Raw genomic sequence first — 21,188 nt, 5'->3', positions numbered from 1 at the left:
ACGTTAGTGTCATTACTCTGATTATTAATATTAATATTATTATTATTATTATTATTATTATTAGTAGTAGTAGTAGTATTAGTATTAAAGTTATTAAATTATGGTGGGCTCTCGGATAACTCAATTTCTTTCATTATTATGCACCCCATACCCATCCCGTGGGCGGTGGTGTAAAGGATTACAGAGGCACATAATCGGTTCAGGAACTGAGCCCTCTAGTTCGTTTAGCTAAGCAAATAACAATCTTTTGACGCTAGTTACAAAATTATTAATGTTATATATGCATGTACACATACTCATGCATACATGTACATATACATACGTATACATATATACATACACATACATATTTAATCACCCACACAAATACATACATCAATAATCTTTTGTCACAAGTGATACAACAAGAGGCTCACAACAGTCACTATACAAGGCACTTTACATCTATGGTGAGTCGCACAGTTACTAGTCTTGCTCCACACGGTTATAGAATGAGTGGGATTGGGTGGTTACAGGTAGGAGCTGCCTTGTATGGGCCAATAGGCCTTCTGCAGTTACCTTTGGTCTTATGTTCACACCCACTCAACTGGGCGGCAGCTTTACAGTCATGTGCATGCATTACCTACAGTAAGCAAATTTTGGATACTTCGCTAAGATTTCGGGCAGCACATCATTACGAATGAAGTACTTACACATTTTTTGATCACTATTGATGATGTTATCTCTAAATTCCGCGATTTTTTCACATTCCATTATATAATGACGCAAAGTATGCGAATAGTGGGATTGGGTGGTTACAGGTAGGAGCTGCCTTGTATGGGCCAATAGGCCTTCTGCAGTTACCTTTGGTCTTATGTTCACACCCACTCAACTGGGCGGCAGCTTTACAGTCATGTGCATGCATTACCTACAGTAAGCAAATTTTGGATACTTCGCTAAGATTTCGGGCAGCACATCATTACGAATGAAGTACTTACACATTTTTTGATCACTATTGATGATGTTATCTCTAAATTCCGCGATTTTTTCACATTCCATTATATAATGACGCAAAGTATGCGAATAGTTCTGCTGACAGAGTTTACATTTAGTTAGTTAGTTTAGTTCATTTAATATGCACCCCATACCCATCTTGTGGGCGGTAGTGGAAAGGGTTACAGAGGCACATAATGGGCTCAGGGACTGAACCCCACAATTCATTTAGCTAAGCAAGTTACTCCCTCATATTATAGGGTACAAAATAAATGGACGAATCTTTCTTAAAAAAAATATAAATTAACAATAATTTATGGAAGAAACGTGTAGTGTAGAAACGTTTGTGTTATAGAGCAAGGCAGTGTGTGTGTGAGAGTGAGAGAGTGAGAGTGAGAGCAGACGAGCAGTGATGCTCCCACAGCCATTGTCACCACAGTACTGTGTGTTCTGCCTCTCATCACCTCTACAAGACAATAACTTCAATATAATCACAAAGGAAAGAACGTGAAGACAGAAGTCAAAGAGTGTTGAACTAGACATTACACTTGGAGTCCAACAATAACATTAGGACGAGTGGTGGCAGTAGAGGAGTGGTTGGTTGTAGGTGCTGGACAAGAGGAAGCTTGGTGGTGGTGGTGAACTGTATGTTTGTTCAAGTGAACACTGGCGCAGAATATGGCTGACTCAGAAGAGGAGGTGGATTATATGTCAGCTGACTTCTTAGCTCAGTGGTGGGTGTTGTCTCCTGGTGTTAATACCACCCTTGGGGCCCCACACTGCTTCTTAAGGCATCTACTTAAGTTTGTTTTGTTTTTAAACCTTTAACTATAGTATTATCGACCGATTTTATGTATTTAATGATTCGATTTATTTTTGTGTAAAATTAGGTTTGAGTTTTCTAAAAGAGCTACAATCAAATCGCACATGGGCATTTTAATAAAGCCCAATTTCTAATTGTCAAAACCCTCTATATCATAAAAGCCAATCTGTGTTAGGTGAGATTAGGTTGGGTAGATTTAGGTAGGGTTGCATTGGTTGGGTTTATGTATGTATGTATGTTTATGTATGTCATTGGTTTGGTTAGGGTTGGGTTAGGGTTAGGTTAGGTTAGGTTAAATTAGGTAAGGTTAGGTTAGGTTAGATTCATGGAGGTTAGGTATCTTCTTTCTTGAGATTATCTTGAGATGATTTTGGGACTTAGCATCTCCACAGCTCAGTCCTCGACCGTGCCTCCTTTTTGTTACACACCCCCAGGAAGCAGCCTGTAGCAGCTGTCTAACTCCCAGGTACCTATTTTACTGCTAGGGAACAGGTGCATCAGGGTGAAAGAAACTGCCCATTTGTTTCCACCTCCGCTGGGAATCGAACCTGGACTCTTAGGACTATGAACCCTTTATGGCTGTCCACTCAGCTGTTAGGCCCCCTATTTAAATTATATATATAATATTTTGCAGTCCCTGTGTGTAGTGGTAAAGCACTCGCCTGGCGCTTCACGAGCGCTTTGGCCTGGATTCATATCCTGGCTGAGGAGGACTGACCAGGTGCCAATCCTTAACTGTAGCCGCTGTTCACCCAGCAGTGAATGGCTACCTGGTTGTTAAACGATTTGGTGAGTCGTATTCTGACTAGTAATAAAAATAAAATACTTTGGCTTAATGAACTGCAGAATGTTTGACGTGTGCTGTGAAGCAAAAAGTCATAAAAAAAGTACAGTATGCAGATTATTCGTGGATCAGGAGAGTATTTACTGGGTTTAAAAACGGTCCCAATTCTAATATCGTGCTATATTGTTGCTCCTCTTCAAAACACCTAACCTAATGTAAATAATAGTATTTGGTGTTTTATATTTATAATATAATTGTTTACTCTATATACAAGATGTAATTCCTTATGTGTAATTACACGATGAAAAGCTACGCTCGTGTTGTCCTGTCTTTCCAACAGAGTACTCTTCAGTCGTGTGATGCTTTGAAACTGCTAATGGGCCTCGTAGCCTGGTGGATAGCGCGCAGGACTCGTAATTCTGTGGCGCGGGTTCGATTCCCGCACGAGGCAGAAACAAATGGGCAAAGTTTCTTTCACCCTGAATGCCCCTGTTACCTAGCAGTAAATAGGTACCTGGGAGTTAGTCAGCTGTCACGGGCTGCTTCCTGGGGGTGGAGGCCTGGTCGAGGACCGGGCCGCGGGGACACTAAAGCCCCGAAATCATCTCAAGATAACCTCAAGATGGTTTTGGCATCCACCGGTGCTACATAGTCTTCTGGCTTGATGCCTTCTCTTGATAATTACTTACTTTTAGCATTCACCACCTTTTTTGCTTGTTCCAACCATCTATGAATGCAGAAGAAAACTAATATTTTTTCAGCACCTTTGTTTCCTTAGCTTGAATTTATTTCCTCTGTTCTTAAAGTTGCAGGTTTCAAGAATTTCTGTTTGTCAATTTTGTTACTATTTTATATATAGTGATCATATTGCTGCTATTAGGACAATATCCAAACCTCTGGCCCCAGACATTACTCGGTACCCCTACTCAAATCTCTGAATATTGTAGATATTAAGTCACTGCACATTCTCTCATGTGTATTATACATGTATAAAATGCTGAACTGTAATGCCAATCCTGACCTCAAAAGCTTCATTGAAGGTTGTAACAGAACCCATGAGCACCACACCAGAAATAAATACAGTTTTGATATTCCATGAGTACGACTTAATCAATCTAGAAATGCTCTGCAGATCAAGGGACCCAGAATGTGGAATGACCTTCCCGACCATGTTAAAGACTGTACCTCACTCAACCAGTTTAAGATAAAAACAAAGCACTACCTAATAAATTCCCTGTAACCTACCTTACCCCTCTTTGTCAACCAAGAATGTTTTTTTTAAACAACGCTGTTTGTTCGACCTAATTGTATCTGTGCTGCTTTTTCAGCCATGTTCCCCCCTATTTATCTTCATTTTTTATTTTGTTCTCAACACATTTTATTCTTTATACTCAATTAGTATTAAGCTTTAGTCAATAATGTTTTTCATGCCCGAAACGCTTTGCGTAATAGTGGCTTTAGGCATTGTACGTACTAGCTCTATCTATAAATCGATCAATCTTTGTAAAATCTCTTGTATGTATGTACCTTACCTAAATGAACATTTATTATTTATTATTAATATGCTTCATACAATGCTCCTCATACAATGTACAGCCTCCTTCCAACTGCTTGATTTAGATGTTATTGCAGTGTGGCTCATCTTTGGTTCTACTGCTGCAGGTGCTAGTGTTCTGAGGTTCGTGCTCCTGGTGAAGGTAAGAATTCCAAAGTGCCAGTGTCTCCTAAATTTCAGTGGAAGGCCTATTGGGGCTCTCAATGTTGGCCCCGTCTGTGCATCCTATTGATGGTGGCCCTGTACAGTACAGTACAGTATCTGGTAATGTCCCAAGGTGGTATTGGGCATGTGTGGCTTTGGGTCAGCTGACTCTGAGCTAATCTCTTCATGGTTACAGGCTGCTCTTCCATTCTTTACATGGTAAACCCTTGTATTTGTTTTTTGTGGGAATTAGCTTGGAGAGCTACCAAAGGGAGCCTCCCAGAAATCCAGTGTTGAAAGTACATACAGTACTGTAATGTATTGTCTCTTTCTGATAGATTCTTCATGGGTTCCCATTCCCGCTTTGCCCTCGGTTTTCATGAAGTTTTTAGGGATTATAGCTTGGAGTGGTACGTGCATGACTAGGGTGACTGGCAGGCACTCTTTGGGTCAACATCTGGTGGCAAATGAGTGTTGCTAACTAGCAACACACAGAGTTCATATCAGGGTTGGTAATGTTGTCCATGCAGTTGCTTGTTTTGGTGTGCTTTATCTTTTATGTAACAAAAATGAAAGAAATGCTTACTCTCTCATCTCCCAACAAAATAAAGAAATTCTACCACATTATGAGTGGGTGTTTAGACAACAACAATGATCATTTGCTTCATTACGTGCAAATATACTTTATTTTCTTTAACCTGTTGCTTGTTTTGTTGTGCTAATACTGTCTGGTGTGTTTCCTTCTTGGCTTTAGGTTCATCTCGGATCTCCAAGCTCCCCTTAACTTGTTAAGAGCCAGATGCTGGTCCTGGCTCCTGGTAGGCAACAGTGAATCTGAAAGGTCTAGTGCATCTCCTTAAGGCTTGCAGGACTGGCATTTAGCTCGGGGAGCTACCGAGGTTCACACCAGAAATGGCAGTTTCATTACATTCAATGCTTGATTTAACATTTTAATCATATTCCTATATCTCTTTTCATTTAGGTAAGAGAATACAGTCAACTTATGCTGTTCATGCTTAAATAATTTTGGTTTATTTGCATTCCTTTTCTTGATGATGATTTTTCAGTGTTGGGAAGGATGACATCAGACCAGGACTTATGTATTCCCATTCCTCCAAACGTCAAGCAGAGATGGAGAAGAAAAAGAGAAAGAAGGATAATGAGCAACGGTCAAGATTTAAATCTGTGAAAGAAGTACAGAAAGAGCGCTTGGAGGAAGGTCTTGGCACTGCTATTAGCTCTTCAAATATAGGCTTCTCAATGCTTCAGAAAATGGGATACACTCCGGGAACAAGCTTGGGAAAACAGAGTAAGTCTTATTTATGGAATAGGGTTCTATTTTTACAGAATACAGTAGTTTGTAACAGTTATATGAAAAGCTGATATTTTTAATCACTTTGTATCTAATACAGTACACAATTTGTGACATACCATCAGGATACCAAGTGTGGAGTGTCTCCTAAGTGTTGTTGTAATTTCCCTTTTTTATAACACCCATTTTAGTTACGGTATATTAAGTTAAGTTTGCTGGTCAGATTTTAATCACACATTGCATTACACAGTTTAACGCTATATAGAATTAATCTCACGTGTGTCATCATGAAGCAGTTCCTGTTCATCTTTTCCTCTCTTTGAATTGTCTCGCATTTGCAGATCAGGGACGATTAGAGCCTGTTTCTGTTGAGGTGAAATCAGATCGTGTGGGCTTGGGATGGCAGGAAATGATCAAAGACCATCGTAAGAAAAGGGAAGAAAGAAAACTACAAAAACGAAGCAAGCATAAAGATGACGCAGATCCTGAAAAATTTAGGTCGGTGAATTTTTAAATGATGTAGTAGTAGTCAGAAATGTGTGTCAATTCTGCATATACATATTGTTGTATGTTCTTCATAATACTTTTTCCTTGAGGAGCAAGGGTCTGGGATTCAAGTTCAGTATGTGTAATGCACTAAACATAAATGTATACAATTTATCTCAAATTTTTCTGGAGATTGTTAATTTCTACTCTCTGTGCATCCCTGATGGCTTGAGTTTCTAGGCTATTGCTGCTTGCAGCCTGTAAACCAACATTGCTATAAAATTCTGGTTGACCAAAGGCCTGTAGAAAAATAGCTCTTTCTGTAGGCTTCAAGATCTTTGCTTGCTGGAGCAAGATGAGATATTCTGAAGAGTACTTCACTCATAACATTGAACACACTTTAACTGCAGAACTGATTAATTTCTGTGATGAACAACTGGAATAATGCAATGACTTTTTCTTTTAGTTTATATTGAGTTACATTATTTTATGTTCAGTACTCAGTGCTGAATATGTATCTAATTCATTGTGTTGGGACAGCCAGCCACTGTATATATAAATGTTAGGCTTATGTTAAGATCCCCTCCTCCCCCCAAAGTCAAACTACTCACCCTCCCCAGGATGCAACCCCCACAACATGCTGACTAACTCCTGAATACCCATTTACTGCTAGGTGAACAGGGGGCATTAGAGGATAGGAAATGCTGCCAACAATTTCTGCCCCGCCCGGGATTCAAACCCTGTATTCCTAATTGTGAGTCGAGAATGAACCCGACTGTACTACTGGAACCCCATCCAGCTTTAACACCATGGTTCTTTAGGACTTGTTAAGCCTTAACTGATGGACGAAGATTCCAGAATCTTCTCATAATGATTTTATATTTTAAGTGATTACGAGGTAGCATCTGCTAGATTTGTAAAATATATCTACTCTGGTATGATGTATGTATGTATGTTCTTTTTAGTCATTGAATTTGGATTTTATTGTTGGAACTCGTTCTGTGATGGGATTTAGGCTGGGGTCATTTGCTACAGTGAGGGCAATTTTAGCTCTAGGTTAGTTATGGCTATAGAGTACTTTACATGGTTACTGTGAATTTGCTTGGGTTAGGTTGGGTTTGTAATTGAGGCTTGTTTTAAATTAAGTTATTTTCTGGTTTGAGCCCCCTTGTGGCTCCCTGAAGCTATCATCTCTGATGTGTAGGTGCCATCAGTCATGGAGTTCTTTGGCCTACCAGGGACCCAGAGCTAGAACCTGGTCTCCCTCACAGAGGCACAGGAAGCCATTTATATATAAAGTTATTCATATATGCCACCACTGAGGAAGACAACCAGAAAGTCGGTGAGACAAAAACCACAGCCGACTTCCTCCGAGACCTGCAGACTCGAAGATGGCCATAGAACTTTGCAAACTATGTAAACAAATGATTGAAAATGTTATGAATCTAGCACCTGTTCATTTGGCCCACACTTCCACTCACTAGGGAGGGGAGGGTGGGGAGTACAAGGTAGGTGGCAGCCACGGCTCACAGGCTGCTTTGCCGTCAGTTTTGCTCTGCTGTTTGCTGGTGCCAGGTCTGCCACTGTCACTCGGGTTTCAGTTTTTTTCTTGGATGGTCTTTTGCTCTCATAGCTGTTCCTTGTTTTTTTGTGTGTGTGTTGAACAGGAGTTTAGTGCACTTGGAGCTGCACGTGTTCAGGGTTTCCTTCCCTTCTTTTCTGGCAAAAATTGAGTCTGTTGGTGTCTGGAAGGATCCATTGGTTGATGATGTTTGATTGCTTTGGCTTGGGGTGCATCATGTTTTGCGTCTGGTGGCAGCTCTCTGTCGCTATCTTCATGCCACTGCTTCTACATCAGTGGATGCCTTGTGGATTGATCCTGTTTTCTTGATCCCCTTTTCAAGGTCCATCTTTCTCAGGTCGTCTACAGTGTCATTGAGTCTAGCCAGCCTGTAGTCTACCCTTGTGCCCATGACATTAATATGATATGCCACTTTCAGCTGTTTTCACTATTATGTCCTGGGGCTGCTATATGGACACGGGTTTTGGAGGTCGTCCAGAGTTCAGGCAGCCCGGTAGCTAGTCAGTGTTCCTGGGCCTAGGCGCCTGTTTTGTCTTTGGTTGGCTTCCTTGGTCAACTGTCTCTTTCTGTGGGGGAAAGGGAGCCTCTGGGGCTCGCCCAGAGGGCGTTTCATTTCTGTTTTTTCGTTCTGATACCTGCAGTGCTTCCTCCTCCCTGTTAAGTGCCCCTGTATTCCTTCCCCATGGGTAGTTAACTTCAGGGAGCCATAAGGTGCATTCCCCAGAAAACCAGCATTGAATGTAATGAAACACCAATATCTGGGCGAACCCTAGTGGCTCCCTTACACCTGACCCACCCAGGGAGTCGGACTTCTGCCATCATTTGTCGAACCGACGGTGGAGTGGCCTGTGAGCTGTGGTCTGTTCCCTCCTTCCCACAAACGATGGGGGGATGGGTGGGATAAATGAGTGGGCGCTAGTTTATAACATTTTCGATCATTTGTTTACATAGTTTGGGGAGTTCTATGGCTGTTTTCGAGTCTGCAGGTCTCGGAGGCAGCCAGCTGTGGTTTGTATTGTCATGTTGACTTTCTGGGTGCCTTCCTCTATGGTAGCATAAATGAAAAACTTAATATATAAATGCCATGGCTTCTTCTACCTCTGTGAGGGAACCAGGCTCTGGGTCTTTGGTAGGCTAGAGAACTCCGCAACTGATGGCAACTAGTAGATGGTACCTACATCAGAGATGGTAACTTCGAGGAACAACCGGGGCTCACCCAGAAATTAGCATTTCATTACATTCGATGCTGGATTTTTATCTTGTTTATTCCGTTGAATAAATGTGGAGTTAAAACTTAGAAAAGTGTTATGGAAGAGAAGGGAATTATCTGGGAAAGTGCCGAGCCATTACGACTATAGCACTGGGAAGGGATCAGGATAAGGATTTGGGACGGGGGAAAGGAATGGTGCCCCAACCACTTGGACGGTCTGGGATTAAACGCCGACCTGCATGAAGTGAAACAGTCACGCTACCTTCCACCCCAAGTGTTATGGAGCTAACATGTGTTAACACTTTCGCGCTTTAGATTAGAGATAACTCGTCACCGTTTTTTCTTACGATTCCGCATAACAGCCTAGTTTTCTCGTCCATCGAAAAAATATTTCTATAAATTCCATTTTTTAACCGAAATGGATGGGATACTCTCAGATTTTTCTCCATGAAATTCCCGTCCCGTTCATGAAAGGTGTTGATCATTTTGATCAAATGGTCAAATATTATGAGTTTGCAAGAAAAACCCACAAATGGACCAAGAAGATCACTTTCTATTTTCTGCAAATGGCCATGCACAATGCATACACATTGTATAACCACTACTCAACAGATACAAAAAAACTAACACTATTAGAGTTTCACGCAGTAGGAATAAAAGCCTTATTGGCGTGGAACAGCGAGGAATGGCCAACAACAACAAGTATACCACATGTTCCCGACATAGATGCCAGCGCAGCTCCTCCTGCTGACGCGGCAGTTTCAACACCCGGCACATCTGGTGCGAGGCATCCTCTGTTCACCTCAACACCTCAAGCCCACTCATCAACCACAAATTCTGAAATGGACATTGAGGACATAAAACCACTTGATGTTTCTGATTTCATAGAAGATTCTACTACAAGTTTGGTGGTTCCTGTAGAAGACAATATTCCTCCAGTGCATCCAAGAAATACAAGAATTATAGATTCAGAACAACGTCTCAACTACAAGTTGACGCATGAACTCGTGCACTTGGCTAAAAAAAGAAGATGCCGTGTTTGTTTCAAGTCTGGCAAAAGGAGGGACGTGATATATGGATGTAAAACTTGTGATGTGGCACTGTGCGCTGCGCCTTGCTACACAAGGTACCACCGAAGAAAGATATTTTGGGTGGAGAAAAAATAACCACCGGCAACAGCTTCACTCCACCTAAGAAACATCAGATGAGCAACTTCAGGATCAGAAGCCTGAAGATGGTGGAGTGAAGAAAAAATGCTCAACTGTTGATCTTCAATCAACATAGACAGGGTAAGTACACCTATTTGTAATTTTTTATCATCTATAAGAAGTTATATTATATACGTTTTGTAGAGAATTTATTTGCGAATTTTTTGGTACCAGAATGAATAATATATCACATAAACTTCTATGAGTAAAAAAAAAAAAAAACACGAAGTATGTTTGGGGGTGTGGCTCTGGGTGTGGCGGGCGTGTGGCAGTGGGTTCCCTTTAGCCGTTGATATATCCAAACACGTGGGAAATATTTGTATGTGTTATGTATATGTCTGTGTAGGGAATTTTACTGCGATCACTGTCATACAAATTATAAAATGTTTCAACAAGTATAAACATGACAAACATCAAACGAACGAAAACAATGCGTTCGTTTCTGCCGCGAACGCATACTGAGCGACGTGGTTCTATATTTGGCGCTTCTCTTACACATGCTTTGTACAAATGTTATACATTTCATCTTATAGAAAATTTTATTGCGAACACATTGGTATAAAAAAGAAATACATACATAGAAAAGTAGGGTCAGGAAACGTATAAATGTATAAACTTTCCAAGCATGATTTCCCCCCTGTGTTTTCACCAGTGCGCTCGCGGCTAACTACTCTCCACTTCACACACTCTTGCGGGTGGGCAATTACCTATATTAAACATTCATATGCACATGTCCGCGTAGAGAATTTTATTGCGATTCCAATGATACCAAAATTAGCGATGTAGGACAACTGTAGGCTTCGCAACCATTAGAGAGTGGAAACATTTTGTTGCTGTTTGGCACTCTCGGCGAGTGATCTGCATAGTTTTTTATTTGGTGTTGATACTCCTTGTGCTTGGGCGGCATTTTATAGGTATGCTCTTATAGACAATTTCATTGCGAACACAGTGATACCAAATTTAAATACGTGCGCCTTCAATTATTGTCAGGACAGTCAAAAGAGTGTACACTTTTTCGGTCTTACCGCGTAGGCGCGCGAAGTGCCGAAAGCATCTGGGGTATTGATTTTTTTGAGCACCGAGAGCGCGAAAGTGTTAACAAATTTTAAGGATATATAGCTTCTTTGACATGGGCTAAAAATCACAATCTTTAAGAACATACACTGCTAAACAGAGTATTGAACAGCTGTGGACCTCTGATGTTCAGACAGTGCTCTCTGATTGTGCCAATGGCACCTTTACACCTCACTGGTTCTGTTCTACATTTCCTTCGATATCTTTTGTTCCAGTGTGTTGTTGTTCTGCTGTGAAAATTTGGGGCTTGGCCTCTAGTATCTTCCATGTACAGTATATATTATGTGATACCTCTCTCATCTCCTTTCCACAGAGTACATCTTGAGAGCTTTGAGAAGGTTGATACCTGGTTGATGGAGTTCTGGGAGTTCTTCTACTCCCCAAGCCCGGCCCGGGGCCAGGCTTGACTTGTGAGAGTTTGGTCCACTAGGCTGTTGCTTGCAGCGGCCCGCAGGCCCACATACCCACCACAGCCCGGTTGGTCCGGCACTCCTTGGAGGAATAAATCTAGTTTCCTCTTGAAGATGTCCACGGTTGTTCCGGCAATATTTCTTATGCTTGCTGGGAGGACGTTGAACAACCGCGGACCTCTGATGTTTATACAGTGTTCTCTGATTGTGCCTTTGGCACCTCTGCTCTTCACTGGTTCTATTCTGCATTTTCTTCCATATCGTTCACTCCAGTGCGTTGTTATTTTACCGTGTAGATTTGATACTTGGCCCTCCAGTATCTTCCAGGTGTATATTATTTGATATCTCTCTCGTCTTCTTTCTAGTGAGTACATTTGGAGGGCTTTGAGACGATCCCAATAATTTAGGTGCTTTATTGCGTCTATGCGTGCCGTATATGTTCTCTGTATTCCCTCTATTTCAGCAATCTCTCCTGCTCTGAAGGGGGAAGTGAGTACTGAGCAGTACTCAAGACGGGACAACACAAGTGACTTGAAGAGTACAACCATTGTGATGGGATCCCTGGATTTGACAGTTCTTGTAATCCATCCTATCATTTTTCTGGTTGTCGCAATATTTGCTTGGTTATGCTCCTTAAACGTTAGGTCGTCAGACATTATTATTCCCAAATCCTTTACATGCTGTTTTCCTACTATGGGTACATTTGATTGTGTTTTGTACTCTGTTATTATGTTTAAGGTCCTCATTTTTACCGTACCTGAGTACCTGGAATTTATCACTGTTAAACATCATGTTATTTTCTGATGCCCAGTCGAAAACTTTATTAATATCAGCTTGAAGTTTTTCAATGTCTTCAGCTGAGGTAATTTTCATACTGATTTTTGTGTCATCTGCAAAGGATGATACGAAGCTGTGACTTGTATTTTTGTCTATATCTGATATGAGAATAAGGAAAAGCAGCGGTGCAAGGACTGTACCCTGAGGTACAGAGCTTTTAACTGCACTTGGACTAGATTTTATATGGTTGACCGTTACTCGCTGAGTCCTGTTTGACAGAAAACTGAGTATCCAGCGTCCTACTTTACCGGTTATTCCCATTGACTTCATTTTGTGTGCTATCACGCCATGGTCACATTTATCGAAAGCCTTTGCGAAGTCCGTGTATATCACATCAGCATTCTGTTTTTCTTCTAATGCCTCAGTGACTTTATCGTAGTGCTCAATTAGCTGTGAGAGGCACAATCTTCCCGCTCGAAATCCATGTTGGCCTGGGTTGTGAAGGTCATTGGTCTCCATGAAATTGGTGACCTGACTCCTAATCACTCTCTCAAATACTTTTATGATGTGCGATGTTAGTGCAACTGGTCTATAATTCTTTGCCAATGCTTTGCTCCCTCCCTTGTGTAGAGGGGCTATGTCTGCTACTTTAAGTGCATCTGGTATCTCCCCCGTGTCCAAGCTCTTCCTCCACACTATACTGAGTGCCTGTGCTACCGGCACTTTGCATTTCTTTATAAATATTGAATTCCATGAGTCTGGACCTGGGGCCGAGTGCATGGGCATGTTTTCAATTTCTCTTTCAAAATTTAGTGCGCTCGTGTTGATATCAGTTATATTTACAGGGGTTTGAATATTCCGCATAAAGAAATTGTCTGGATCTTCCACTTTCATGTTGTTTATTGGAGTGCTAAACATGTCCTCATACTGCTTTTTTAGGATTTCACTAATTTCTTTGTCATCCTCCGTGTATGAACCTTCACTTGTACGAATAGGTCCAATACTGGCAGTGGTTTTTGCTTTTGATTTCGCATATGTGAAGAAATATTTTGGATTTTTCTTTATTTCCTGAATTGCTTTCTGTTCTAACTACCTTTCTTCAGTTTCATATGAGTGTTTCAATTTCCGCTCGATTTCTTCAATCTCCCTATTTAAATTATTCCTTCTTTGACGGGAAATTCGTGTCTCCATAAGCAGTTCCGTTATTTTTTTCCTGCGTTTATAGTGTCGTCTGCGTTCTCTTTCTACGTTAGCTCTCTTTCTGGCTTTCCTCAAAGGAACATGTTTCAGACAGACTTGATACACTTCCGAAGTCAGTTTTTCTATTCCTTCTGTAGGACTTGTATTACTTAGAACAGTTTCCCTTGGAATGTTTGTAAGTTCCCTGTTTATTATCTCCCAGTCTATCCTTTTATTATTAAAACTGAATTTATTGAATAGCCCCTCTTGCTTTATCAACGTTTTAGGTCTATTCTGAGTATTGATGGTCGTTTACACTTCAATGAGCTTGTGATCTGAGTATGTGGTATCTGATATCGTAATGTCTCTGATAATGTCTTCATTGTTCGTAAAGACCAGATCTAGAATATTTTCATTTCTCGTTGGCTCCGATATCTGCTGATTGAGTGAAAATTTGTCAGAGAATTTAAGTAGTTCTCTAATCTGTGGTTGGTTAGATCCTGATAGATTTCCTGGTATAATATTATTGTTTGCTATTTTCCACCTGAGAATAGGCAAGTTGAAGTCACCTAGGAAGATAATATCAGGTATCGGGTACTCCAAATTATCAAGGCTATTCTCTATTTTGTTTATCTGTTCTGTGAATTCCTCAGCCGTTGCATCTGGCAGTTTGTATATTATAATAATCACTAAATTTATTTTCTCTATTTTTAATCCCAGTACCTCTACCACCTCATTTGTAACGTTTAGGAGCTCCGAGCATACAAGGTCTTCCCTAATATACAGTCCCACTCCTCCATGTGACCAAATTTTCCTATCACACCTGTATAGGTTATATCCTGGAATCCAGATCTCACTGTCCAACAATTTCCCTGCATGGGTTTCTGTGAAAGCTCCAAATACTGCATTTGACTCCGTAAGGAGGCCATTTATGAACTGTACTTTGTTGTTTGTTCTTGTTTTCAGTCCTTGTATGTTGGCAAAGATGAATGAGGTTACTCTATTAGTGATAGTTTGAATGGGAGACTTTTTCGGCAAGCCCATTATGCGTTGACATAGGCATGGACATAAACTACTGGGAAGGTCCCAGTAGTTTAGGTGGTTTATCGTGTTCATGCTCTCTGTATTCCTTCTATTTCAGAAATCGTTCCTGCTCTGAAAGAGGAAATGAATACTGAGCAATACTCTAGCTGGGACAGCACCAGAGATATAAATAGAATTAGCATTGCTGTAGGGTCCCTGGATTTGAACTTCTCATAATTCACCCTATTATTTTCCCGGCTGTTGCTATATTTGCTCAGTTATGTTCACTAAATATCAGGTTGTCAGACATCATAATTCCCAAATCTTTAACATGTTGTTTTTCTTGAATTTCTGACTATGTCTTGTATCCTGTGTTTCATTGAAGTTCCTCGTTTCCACCATACCCAAGTGCCTGGAACTTATCACTGTCAAACATCACGTTATTTTCCCTTGCCCATTGAAAGACTATTAATATTGGCTTGTAATTTTTCAGTGTCTTGTACAGAGGAAGTTTTCATGTTAATTTTTGCATCTTCAGCAAATGATGACACGAAGCTGTTGCTAGTATTTTTCTCTGTATACGAGATAAGAATGAGCAAGAGCAGTGGTGCAAGGACTGTGTCCTGGGGTACAGAGCTTTTCACTGCAATTGGACTTGATCTTATTAGATTGACTGTTTTTTGCATTCTTTTTGACAGAAAATTGAAAATCCAATGCCCCATTTTACCCATTATTCCAATTGATCACATTTAATGGGCTATCATCACACTTATCAAATGCCTTAGCAAAATCTGTGTATACAACATCTGCATTTTGTTTTTCTCATGACATTTATGCGAGTGTCATAGTGATTGAGTAGTTGCGAAAGACAGAATCTTCCTGCTCTAAATCCCTGTTGATCTAGATTGTGAAGTTTATTATTTTCTGTAAAACTGGAGATTTGATTTCTAATCACTTTAAAAAACTTTTGTTATATGTGATGTTAGTGCAACTGTCTATAGTTTTTAGCCAAGGCTTTGCTACCTCCCTTGTGCAGTGGAGCAATATCTGCTGATTTAAGTGTTGCTGGCATCTTCCCTGTATCCAGGCTCCTTTCTCCATATTATACCGAGTGCTCGTGCTACTGGTACTTTACATGTCTTAATGAATATAGAGTTCCACGAGTCCAGACCTGGGGCTGATTTCATAGGCATGCTGTCAAATTTGCTTTCAAAGACTTGTGTGTTTGTGTTAATATCAGTTACATTGTCTGTGGATTTGGATGGCCTTTAATAAAGAAGCTGTCTGAGTCGTTCTCTTTCATGTTGTTTATTGGGATGCTAAACACAGCCTCATATTAGTCTTTTAGGATTTCACTAATTTCTTTGTCATCTTCTGTGTACGAACCTTCGGTTGTAAGTATAGGTCCAATACTGGAGGACTCTTTTTGATTTTGATTTTGTATATGTGAAAAATATTTGGGATTTTTCTTTATCTCTTGTATAGCTTTCTGTTCCAGTTTCATTTACTCAGACTGGTATGATTTCTTCAGCAAAAGCTTTAATACTAAAAGCTGAGTACAGTAACTGTATTTTGAGATTTAACAGGTAATATAAGTAACATTTAATTCACAACAATATTCGTCTAAAATAAAGATTTATTTATAGTTTTGGTATGTTGATGTGTTCTTATTGAAATCTGAGACATTTGTCTTTCATAACTAATTTTATTTATAACAGGGCAAGGCTGCACCTTCAAAGGATAGAAAAATTTATACAACAGGACTTGAAGAAAAGCCAGCGCATCTGTCATCAAATGGACTCCAAACAGGTGAAACATTTTTAGTCCTTTTTGTATATTTTTTACTTATGTATTTATGCAGGCGATGAGTCACAATAACGTAGCTAAAGTATGTTGACCAGACCACACACTAGAAGGTGAAGGGACGACGACGTTTCGGTCCGTCCTGGACCATTTGAAAGTCGATTGTCAATCGACTTGAGAATGGTCCAGGACGGACCGAAACGTCGTCGTCCCTTCACCTTCTAGTGTGTGGTCTGGTCAACTTATGTCTTTATGTTGCAGCCCCACCAGTTGCCAATATTGGGAGTAATTAGCTATAAAACACCTGTGACGATTGGCCCACACAAACTTGAGTTGATATGCTGTGTGGAATGTTAAGGATTTTGAGAAGCAAAAGAAATTAAAAGGGGGTGAAAGTTTTTAAAGAATGAAAGTTTATTGAGCTAACTGTTGGTCGAGGTAGGTCATCCTTGGAGCCAGATGCCAGGTTGCATGCACTTCCTGTGGCTGGTTCTTCTTTGGTCGACACGTTTGGAAGGCTGGCTCATGGGGTTCGTGCCAGCCCTTTCATGAGGTGTTGCATGTGAGGCTCACTTGGTTTGCCAATATGGTCCAATGATTCGTGGGCTTTTCGGTGTCCCTTGGCCTTATTTGGTGCACTGCTAGTTCCCCCCTCTTATCCAAACCCTCATTTTCGTCCTTCTTCCAAAGATAAGCCCTAGGAGCATTTTCTATTTATCTACTTTATTCTATATATTTTGGAAATGCTGATTTCTGCTTAGGTGCCAATGTGAGTTAGCTCAAGAAGCTGCTGACGGAAATCTTCCTGAAATCATGTGTTGACAGTAATGAAATGTCTTTTTCTGGAGGGCACTTGGTAGCTTTCCATCCCCTCCCTATTCCCTTCATTTCCATGGGGGGTGTAGTACAGTGGAACCTCTATTAACGAGTGGCTCTATTAACGAGTTTTTCCAGTAACGAGCAAGCCACTCGCAGCAAATTTGTCTCTATTGACGAGCTCGCCTCTATTAACGAGTGAAACCACATGGCGCTTCCTAGCATCTCGCGGGTTCTCGCAAATTCTCGGACGCCTCCGACGCCAGTGTTGTTGTTGTATCTCACACGACAAGCATCCCTTTGGATTTATTTGAGCTTTTCTTTGGGTTTTTAGTGGTTTTGCGACTACAATTTGTAACACACGATGTCTCCAAAGAAGCTGCTTGCTAAAGATAGTGTTTTCAAGAGGAAGAAAGACACAATTATTATGGATTTCAAGAAGGAAATTATAGCAAAGCATGAGTGTGGTGTCTGTGTGATTGATCTCACAAGGAAGTATGGCAGGTCCTCATCAACAATTTACACCATTAGTAAGGGAATGAGGAGGTAAGGGAGGATGCTGCCTCTTCCACTGAGATCAGGGAAGTGTTTGGAATGTTTGAAAAGGTGAACGCATTCTTGGAAAAGCTGCCCTGATAAAGCAGTGACAACCCAGTGTGTGAAAATGTTTAATTAATTTATCACTTTGTGATAACACTTTATGAAAGTGTTATCACTTTCGCAGGTATATGTCGCTTGAACGTAACACACTTTTTTTCTCTTGAATGCACCCAAACACCGCGCTCAAGCATCATTTGAGCAAATATTTCTATAAAATCCATTACTTATCAGATCGACTTGGGGATTGTATACATGTTTGCCATGAAATTTCCGTTTTCTTTAATAACCACATTGCCTATTTAAGAAAACGGCATTGTATTGTATCTTCATGGTAAGACTATTATATTGTTGACACAACGAGTGTATTCAACGTAGTTTTTTATTTGGTGCTGGTCTAACGCATCCTTGTGTGACATTTGAAATGAAATTTGGGTGAAATTCCCAAGAAGAGAGAGTCCGCCTGACTCAGAGGTGAATTCTCCTTCCACACCATAACCCCTCTCCTCCTTCCCACCTCTCCATCGTCTCCCTCAAGCCAGCAACTACTCTTCATAAGGTAAAGTAAATATTAAAACACTACAACAAAACATTTATATTTACATGTGCAGTATTATATTTACATAAAAAAAGTCATACAAGTATGGATGTTTTTGGGAGTGGAACGGATTAAATTTATTTCCTTTATTTTAAATGGGGAAATTTGTTTCCAAAGACGAGTTTTCCAGGTAACGAGCTCGGTGCCAGAACGGATTAAACTCGTTAATAGAGGTTCTACTGTAGTTTGGTTTGGGTGGCTTGTTAACCACTGTGATGTGCCGAGTTTATTGTGATAATTTCCCCTGTGCGCACGAAATCATGTGTTCCCCAAAAATTCTTTTTTGTTTGTAAAATAATAAATTCCCTTCCCTGAACATGTCTGTAAAAATAAACACCAAATTCCACTAATTTTGGCTGTGGGGGGACGTGGACAAGGTGCGCTGTGACGTCATCACGGGCTGGTCGCCCATGAAGCTCCCCGAGGCGGTCGTGCAGGCCATTTAACCACCGCGAGTTGCCACAAATATATTTTCAATTATTTGTTCTATGTATTTCCAATGCGGTTTTATTAGTTTTTATCGTATATGATGCATATTTGTGTCCTTTATAATATGTATACAATAGAATGTTCATAATGTTCCATGGAACTGTGATACATATGTCAGTAATGTGTCCACAATAAATGTTTATTGTTGCAATATTACTTACTGTAATTTTAGTGAATTTTTAACAAGTACAGTTTCACACACTAAACAGTAACACACTGTATTACACACTCAGTACTTCGGAAGTGAGTAATAATCAATGAAGTAGTCCCTGGTACACAGCGTGACTTCGCTCTTGTTGCATCAGGTACAGATAGGTTTTCGCTTCCTGTTTCTTTGTTCTGTGTGCTTGCAAATAACGCACTCACGTACACCCTTGGCTTTAGTACTTGTAGGTGGTATGTAGCTAAGCTTGTAAAGCATAAGGTAGTCTTGAAAAGAATATAGGAAAACATCAATTTGTTAGGTAGTCTTGAAAAGATCGCTTTGTAAGGTCCCTGACTGGAAGAGTCAGTCATTCTCGGAGTGTGTCAGTCAATTTGGAAGAGATTCGGCCATTCTGGAAGAGATTCAGCTATTCTTGAAAATATCTATGGAAAACACTACCATGGAAGCCGCTAACACTGTTCATCTATGCTACTTGTATCGAATGCATCATCATTGAACCCAGAAAACGATTCATCTGTGTATCATCTATATAAATTTGAGATGGCATAGGTGGGCAAGGGTGGTGCTCAGAGCTACAACTGGATATGCTCGCTGTATCGTCCTCATAATGTGCTGTATTACTTGCATCCGACTTTTGTGTTAGGTCCTTATTGTGCCTAGCATCATCAATATCATGATCCTTATGTTCTTCAAGCAATAAGGTCTGAATTTCACCGATAGAGAGCGATCTTTCAACGCCGCGTCGGACAGATGTTTGGGAGCCAGAGGCGTGTGTGCCACCCATGGTTGCTCATTAAGTACTAACCCAGCCAGCAGCCCTAAGACATTCTGGGAATTTTTTCCAAGATGGCTGCTTCTCACTGAAGGTCCCAAGAATCCATTTCGTACCCAACCTACCACGAGCACATTTGTAACAGTAGAACTGTAATATAGAAAGTTCATAGATTTAAACATTGGAAGTTGGTAGTGACCTGACCTGACTGATAGCCTAAGGCATTCCCAAGGGATTAGTGTAGAAAACGGTGGCGCCAATTTCCTCCTGTGACGTACATTCGAACTAGGAGTATTATGAATGTATATCAGAATTATGAGGAATTATTAGTCATGGTTAAGTACTTATGTTAAAAACTAATGTAAATTGAGAATAAGGAATAAGTCTGGGACGATATCAAGGAGATGGTTGACGTCAGTAAGATTTAAAATATGCAAGACATGTGTTGTCACTGGAAAGGGTTAAAAGGGAAAATAGATACCTACCAACTTATTTGTTAAATCATGTAAAATTAGAGTAATACAAGAGCTTCTGAATATTGTAATTAACCTGGCTCGAGTATTTAGATAATTCCCATTTGTTTTGGAAGTAGAAGTCGCCTTCAGTGACAAATACGAGATTTTAGTTAATTAATAATCATTTTCAAAGATTAATCTGGCAACTAGCCTCGGGTCAGCCACGGGAAGGTCAGGCAGGCCTTGGTGGAACGAGGTAAATTTAGTGTAGGCTGAACATCAAGTGGGAACAAGACCCTCTCCCTAAAGCCAGTGGAACATCAGGCCAGGCTGCGGTATTAAGGTATCTGTGTTCTTGAGTTAGTATACTATAGAAGTCCACATTCATTGTCATAGGATTTTCATTGCTTCCGTTAAATAGGGCTTTCATTAGGGCATTTACTAAATATTATTTGATGCATAATTTTGGTTTAATAAATAGTTATAGAATTTATTGTGATTAGTGGAATTTCCCCATGTTTATTTTACTGATGAACGCAACCCTCATGTCTACACCTAGTTTCCTCATGCAAGTCAACAAGCATTTTCTTAATTAAGAAGATAATTCCCTTTTCATTTAATTTCCACATTAATGTAAAGCTTATCCCTCCTATTCATATAATTGGGGATAGAATTTCATGATATGCTTAATTGATGGTATCCTGCTTTCCATCAATTGAGAGATTTGCTCAGACATAGCAGGTGGTGGTGACGAACATTCAGAGTTTGCAGTTTAACCTAGAGGATACAGTGTCTCCGAGTTCGTGATATCTAAATGGTCAAACGTTTGGATCTCGAGGGATTGTACTGAAGGTAACTCGGTAGAACTCTGGTTTCTGTATATATTTCTTGAATTTTTCTTCATAACGACCAACATTTAACCAGTAGTGAGGTTAAAGGTTGGCCCCTGTTAC

At 40.3% G+C, this 21,188-nt stretch overlaps 1 protein-coding gene across 2 annotated transcripts in view; it reads left to right on the top strand.

The window, feature by feature from the left end:
• The first annotated feature begins 1,301 nt into the window (after window positions 1-1,301).
• Window positions 1,302-21,188, top strand: part of LOC123758058 (G patch domain-containing protein 11) — a 31,116-nt gene continuing 11,229 nt past the window's right edge. The window contains exons 1-4 of one of the 2 annotated variants that reach the window (XM_045742253.2): window positions 1,302-1,706; window positions 5,346-5,587; window positions 5,932-6,088; window positions 16,258-16,348. In XM_045742253.2, the coding sequence (XP_045598209.1) occupies window positions 1,651-1,706; window positions 5,346-5,587; window positions 5,932-6,088; window positions 16,258-16,348 (546 nt within the window). In that variant the 5' untranslated portion in view covers window positions 1,302-1,650. Of the gene's footprint in view, window positions 1,764-5,345; window positions 5,588-5,931; window positions 6,089-16,257; window positions 16,349-21,188 lie in introns of both variants that reach the window. The other variant, XM_045742246.2, reaches the window with a different exon arrangement.

The sequence above is a fragment of the Procambarus clarkii genome, chromosome 22 (genome assembly GCF_040958095.1).
Source record: "Procambarus clarkii isolate CNS0578487 chromosome 22, FALCON_Pclarkii_2.0, whole genome shotgun sequence".
NCBI lineage: Eukaryota > Metazoa > Arthropoda > Malacostraca > Decapoda > Cambaridae > Procambarus > Procambarus clarkii.
The sequence above is the reverse complement of the archived record's forward strand: the minus strand, read 5'-3'. Positions and strand labels throughout refer to the sequence as shown.